The 6607-nt window shown below is 34.6% G+C and overlaps 1 protein-coding gene across 1 annotated transcript; it reads left to right on the forward strand.

Moving 5' to 3' along the window:
* Nucleotides 1-439: 439 nt before the first annotated feature.
* Nucleotides 440-3621, forward strand: LOC117116438 (UMP-CMP kinase 2, mitochondrial-like). The gene is made up of 4 exons (XM_033260476.1): nucleotides 440-590; nucleotides 1380-1581; nucleotides 2606-2809; nucleotides 3172-3621. Exons 1-4 carry the CDS (start codon nucleotides 551-553, stop codon nucleotides 3467-3469), a joined length of 744 nt encoding a protein of 247 aa, XP_033116367.1. The 5' UTR covers nucleotides 440-550; the 3' UTR covers nucleotides 3470-3621.
* Nucleotides 3622-6607: the final 2986 nt, after the last annotated feature.

Here is a 6607-nt window from a genome sequence, read left to right on the forward strand (position 1 = left end):
ATAATTAAAAACGGAATATAAAAATAGATAATTAGGTCTATGTATTTGTAACCAATGAGGCAGATTACATTCTATTTTATAAAAAGGCAAGTTTGTTGGGAGAGTTTGTTAAAAGTAGAGGGAGACTTTGCAGAGGATTATTTTTCAGGGACCAGTTTGTAAGGTAGTGTGTTGACACATATCTTAGAAAATTAATAAATTTATTGACCTCATTATTAAACCCTAAACTTATAGCCTAAAGTGGACTTGAAGTGTTAGTTTTCAAATTTAATTGTGCATCATATTTTGCATTACCTCCTGGAGGGGCTAATAACTGCCAAGCTCAATTTCAGTATGACGCAGTGATTGCCCAGCTTTACTCTTAGCCTCTAATTAAATGTTGACGGCTCTTTTCCATCACTAACAACATAATTATGTTTATGGAGCTACTTCAAATAATAATAATTTTACATTATTTTAGTGGCGATCTTGCTCTGCCGTAGATGAATTATTGTCAGTTGTGTCCTCAATTGGTAGAAATGATGTCAAAACTGTTTTTAACAACCAAAAGATGCCTCCTATCATTGTGATTGAAGGACCTAAATTGAAAGGTATTGTACAAATTTCACTTATTATTTTTTTTTTATTTATTTTTTTTTTATTCAGAATTTTCAAAGTATACATTCACATGACGATTTTATTTGGGGAAATGACCCTATCAACTATCTCCTGTCCCCTCATCTACACTGTATGCAGATATGGGTGTATCTTGCATTGTTAAATCAAACTAAATCCAGATCAAGCAGGAAGGGGGAGGGAAGAATAAAGAGATTCAATGACGACCATATCAATACATGCATGTAACATCTCCCTTATCAGTTTCTCAAGCCTGTAATACTGTTACCCTTTATACTATTTTATACATCAGCTGCATACTTATATATTTTTATCATTTTATTTTCTATGTAACCGTTTCGACAAATAAAAAAATTATGGTTAAGTAGATATCCTCAACCAAGAATCATTCATATTAAAAAACCTTCCCACTCCTCCTCCTCCTCCACCAAAATTTTCTTTAATGTTAATTTTTTTTTTACACTTACTATTATCATCATCTTATTATTGTTATTATTATTATTATTATTATTATTATTACTATTATTATTATTATTATTATTGTTGTTGTTGTTGTTGTTGTTGTTGTTGTTGTTATCATCATCATCATCATCACCCTCATCATTATCATCATCATCAACACCAACGTTATTATTATTAATATTATGAATATTATTATTAATTATAATTATTAATTATTATTATTAGGCTTATTATTATAACTATTAACAATACTTCTATTATTATTATTATTATTATTAGGCTTATTATTATTACTTTTTAAGGGATGGAGTCAGTGTGCAGCCGGCTGAGTTCTTCATTGGGGGCAACATACTTACATTCTGTTCCTGTTTGTATTCGACACCTGAAGAAAGTTTTCGACTCTCAACCCCAGTTAATACGTGGGGCATTTTATGCTATTAGTAATTATATACTGGGACAGGAACTATTTACGCATCCCCAGACCTTGCCCGTTCTTGTAGATAGGTATGTGTACCTATTAATAATATGAATAGTTATATTGTTCAACTTAAGATCAAGCGTTGAACTGTTCGGACAACACCTCAAAGGATTCAATGCCAAAGTTTGGGATAGAAAAATGTTGGAAAAAAATAAACAAACGTTCACTCATTTGATTTAATATAGCATGCCTGGCAACATAAACAATGCAAGACATATTTACCAGTACTCTACAATGTGCGAACTTTACGCAAACTTGGGGTCAAAATGCATAATACCTACAGTAAAGGTCTCCCTATTAAGAGATAATAATATAAAAGCAATAATAAGATAAATAGGCCTAGGCCTATGCTTTCTCAAGTCAAAAAAAAAAAAATGCAGTAGGTAATAAAGCAACATGCCTGCTTTTAAGACCTAGGCTATTTAAAAATAGGCCGTCATCGGAGTTTTATTATTACGGTATAAAATCATTATCCTTTGTTTTTTGGAACCATGGGAAAGAGTAAAATATCACACCAAATTAATTTTCTTGTTTACACATTGCTTTCAGGCTAACATGGCAAAACCTCTGAATTCTACCTTTCATCATGTAAAATAACGCAAACGTTCTGGACCTTCAGCCCCTGGACGCAGACCGGGGGCCCTTGTCAGACCCCTGGCCCCAGTCTAGTTGCTCGCTGCGTTCGCAAGGCTTGACCCCCACTCAAATTTTACCCTGGCTGCGCCCCTGATAAACTGAGCTTTGAGTAGATCATAATAGGCTGTATAGGCCAACATGCAAATGTAGGGGTACTCAGTGTCTTTGAACCTCCACTGGACATTGCTCAATTATGTACTATAGAATAATAGTTTAATTTGTGCAAGTTTAATAAATATCATTTACATTTAGAAATATCAGTCCGCAAGTCTTGAATTCCAAAGCTTCCGATTTTCAAATTAAAATTACGGTAAACTGGAAATAGGACATATAATATTTATGGATAATGGATCCTGAAATCGATTAAAAATGTCTATTGTCAATAATTTTATTGGCAAAAATGTTTCTTTGAAGGTATTGGAATAGCACAGTCGCACATGGTATCGTCAACGAAGTAGGAGATGGTATCGGCAATTTACCTCCGAAGAATCACACGATATATGATTGGCCTGTTGATTTACCACAACCTACCACTGTTGTTCTAGTGAGTTGCAGGAAAAAACTACGAGAAATGAAGAAAAACGGTCCTAAGAGGGGTAAAATTGCATACGAGAACATGTAAGTTAGTTATTAGTGTACAAACCACTAGTCTCTGTCACTTCTTACAACTTGAGGGCTCACACATAGTGGACAAAAAAGTGGCCGCACATAAATGGAATTAAATAAATACTGTGTTTTTCAATCTACATGGTCAGTTTTGGTTATGTACTACTACGCTATAATAAATATGATTATTTGCCGCCGGCCATGTTGCCTGCTGCCTAAGTTGTAACGTCAGTGTCTCTTGTAATAAATATAACTAAATTAGATACTATCTACATGGTCAGTTTTGGTCATGTATTCGCTATAATAAAATATTATAATGATACTGTCATATCTTGATTAATATCACCTAATGATTTGCAATTTCTTTTCTTTAGGATTTTTGAAACGTTTCGACGTATGAGAAACCAATCTTGGATAGAAGTCGATTGTACAAAACAGGGCTGTACTGATACTACCGATGTTGTCAGTCACATCATCGACAGGCTTCAAGACAAAAATATTGTTTCTGTCGATTCACAAGCGTCACTTTGCCCTAGCATGATACTACACCCAAAAGTACCACACGATACACTTCCAGTTGAGATGCCGTCTACTTCAAATCATCAGCTTAAATTTGATGCTATGTCAAATTTAGCATTCAAAAGCTGCTTGTGCCCGAGTGTTCCATCATAGTTTTGTTGACATCAATGAAATTACATAAAGCTGACTCGTAAGAAGATACTTTTCCAATGGAGAAATTATATTTTGGTCTGGTTAATGACAGATCATTGATGTTGTATTTTGAAGCCAAATAAATCAAAGAAATTACAATATGCCGAATTACAGACATTAGATTATTATTATTATTATTATTGTTTTTGTTGTTATTATAATAAAAAATATTAATATTATTTATTATTATGTTATTGTTATGTATCGGGGATTCGAAGCTCTCGCTGTGCAAATCACTTGTGTCCTTGGGCAAGGTACTTTATCACGGTTGCCTCTCTCCACCCAGGAGTACAAGTGGGTACCTGGTAGGTTCGAACACATCTGCGCTGATTACTAGCTGCAATATTATGGAATTCTCCCCAGGGAGCTGAGTACGGTATGTGTTCCATAGGTGTTTGATCCGATGACCGGGGTGGTAATGTGAAACGCTTATAGGCATAGTGCATGAAGCGCTATATAAGAGCGACATATTATTATTATTATTATTTATTTATTATTATTATTATTAGGCCTATTATTAGTGTAGGTTCTCTTAAAACAGTAATATTACTGATATGCGATGATCAGAGAGGTGTTGCTTTTAGATAATGAGAATTAAAACTGGTTCAGGAACAAATTATGATCTTTTGATTACTTTTTTTTAACTTTGATTATTGTACCACTTCTCATAAGAGGCATAGATTATGTTTAATGTTTATGTTTAGACAAATTCGTCGGGGAGGAAAAAAATTATATGTATTTTCTACATATTAGTAGACTATAGAATCGAATAAATAAGCCTTTGAAACCCCTAAATTGTCAAAATTTTCGGGGTTGGTCCCCCCGTCGGGCAAATCCTGGAGCCACCCCTGGGAAGGTGTGCTGAGAGTAAATATTCCCTGAACGATCCGATGTTTTAAATTTTCAGGAGCCGTATTTTGAATCTAAGGAAAGAAAATTGTAGGACTAAGTATTACTAATTATTCACGTTTTCAGAAAATTCATCGGTTTAAGTGCATCTTTTTACTCCCTACCGTACCCATTAATGGCCTAGGCTAGTAATGAATATTACTGATAATCGGAACCTTCGTAACTATTTAAGGAGGAGCCTCATATATACCTGTAACAGACTATAACGTCTTATTTTGACTTCCAGGAGTAATCAACGTTTAATGATGATCATATTTGATGATGATAACAAGTGTTGATTGTAGTGCATATAGTCTGACCAGGAAAATTTTTCCTTATTTGGGAGGCTCTCGACCAATCAGAAGCCTGCATTTGGCATCACGTGACGTAAAATGAGGAGCAGGACTATTCCATTTCTGAGTAGGGGTGTATTTAATAGAGCAGGGACGTTTAACCCTAAACCTATTCCATTTTTACAGTGGGGGTGCTTAACCCTATACCTATTCCATTTATGAGCAGGGGTGCTTGTTAACCCTAACCCTATTCCATTTATGAGTAGGGGTATTTTTAATAGAGCAGGGGTGCTTATCCCTAAACCTATACCATTTAGGAGCAGGGGTGCTTAACCCTAACCTTGTTTCATTTTTATAGCATTATTTTTTACGAAAGATGGTTAACCCTAACCCTATTTCATTTATGAGTTGGGGTGTTTTTAATAGAGCAGGCGTGTTTATCCCTAAACCTATATCATTTAGGAGCAGGGGTGCTTAACCCTAACCATATTTCATTTATGTGTAGGGGTGTGTTTAATAGAACAGGGTGTTTAACCCTAAACTTATTCCATTTTTACAGCAGGGGTGCTTAACCCTAACCTATTCCATTTAGGAACAGGGGTGCTAGTTAACCCTAACCCTATTCCAATAATGAGCAGGGGGGCTTTACTCTAACCCTCTTTCATTTTTTATAGCAGGGGTGCTTAACCTTTGCCCTATTTTATTTTTAGACCAATAACCTCAACCATAATGTCAGTTTTAGAGCAGGGGTGCTTAACTCTAAACCTATTTCATTTTTAGACCAAGGGTGTATAACCCTAAACCTATACCATTTTACAGGGTGTTTAACCCTATTCTATTTTACTTCAATCAATACAAACGTAGCTACCACCTACATTTAAATATCCTTACCTATATCATAACCCTCACTTTGATTTCACCCTATAATGTGATGTAATTGTAGGTCAAATATGTTCCGAATAAAATCGATCAACTGCAATAGTTCTAGACAAGTCCTTGTTTAGACCTCACAAGACCTCATTCCTGATGATGACATAATTAATGTCGAAATATTGAATCCCAACACGATGGCGTGTATTTCAATACTTGGAGTATGTATTATACTTTCTTAAGTCCTTGTAGCTTTTGAAAAGCGATGACCAGCTATTGTTTAATCCTTTGTTTGAATAGATAATTCAAACAGTGACGTCATGTTGAACGTGTCTGAACTTGTAAGAATAGATTTTTCAGAGCCCATCTTTCCCTTCTATTCTATTTTTTCTTTTTAGACCATCTGTCATTTTAAATTTGTTAACCTATATTGGAATTTTAGGAATAAAATTTCTTACGTAATAAATGTTGTCACAGCATCACTCATGGCTCCAAGGTGAAGGTAAACAGAGCTGTATGCTGGTTCTTTTTCTGCTTTTTAGTTGGTTGTGGACCATTTGATTCTTTATGTATATTCGGATTGTTTTGTTTTAACCCCAATTAAACATGACAACAACCTAATTTAAAATGCCCTAGCAAATTCCATAACCCTAACTTTGACTTTACCTATAATGTAAGCAGGCCTATTATGTTCTGAATAAAATCGATCAACTGCAATGGATCTTGGACAACTAGGTCTTTGTAACTTTTAGAACAAAAGAGGACCAGATAATCAGATTCCTTTTGTCACAACTGCCTTATAGATAATTCAAACAGTGACGTTATGTTGAACGTGTCTGAACTTGTAGGATGGATTTTTCTTTCAGTGGCGCATTTTTACCTTCTAAGTTTTTCTTTGTAGACCCATCTACTATTTTAGATTTGTTAACCTATATTGGAAGTACTGTACGGGATATTGTTGCTTATGTAAATAACAGTTGTCCCCAGGATGCTGATGTCAGAGATATATGTTCTTATTCTGAATTTTAGTTTGTGTGGGCAATGTGAT

Source organism: Anneissia japonica, unplaced genomic scaffold (genome assembly GCF_011630105.1).
Source record: "Anneissia japonica isolate Jap-2015-1 unplaced genomic scaffold, ASM1163010v1 scaffold64673_len12470_cov166, whole genome shotgun sequence".
In the NCBI taxonomy this organism is placed as follows: Eukaryota; Metazoa; Echinodermata; class Crinoidea; order Comatulida; family Comatulidae; genus Anneissia; species Anneissia japonica.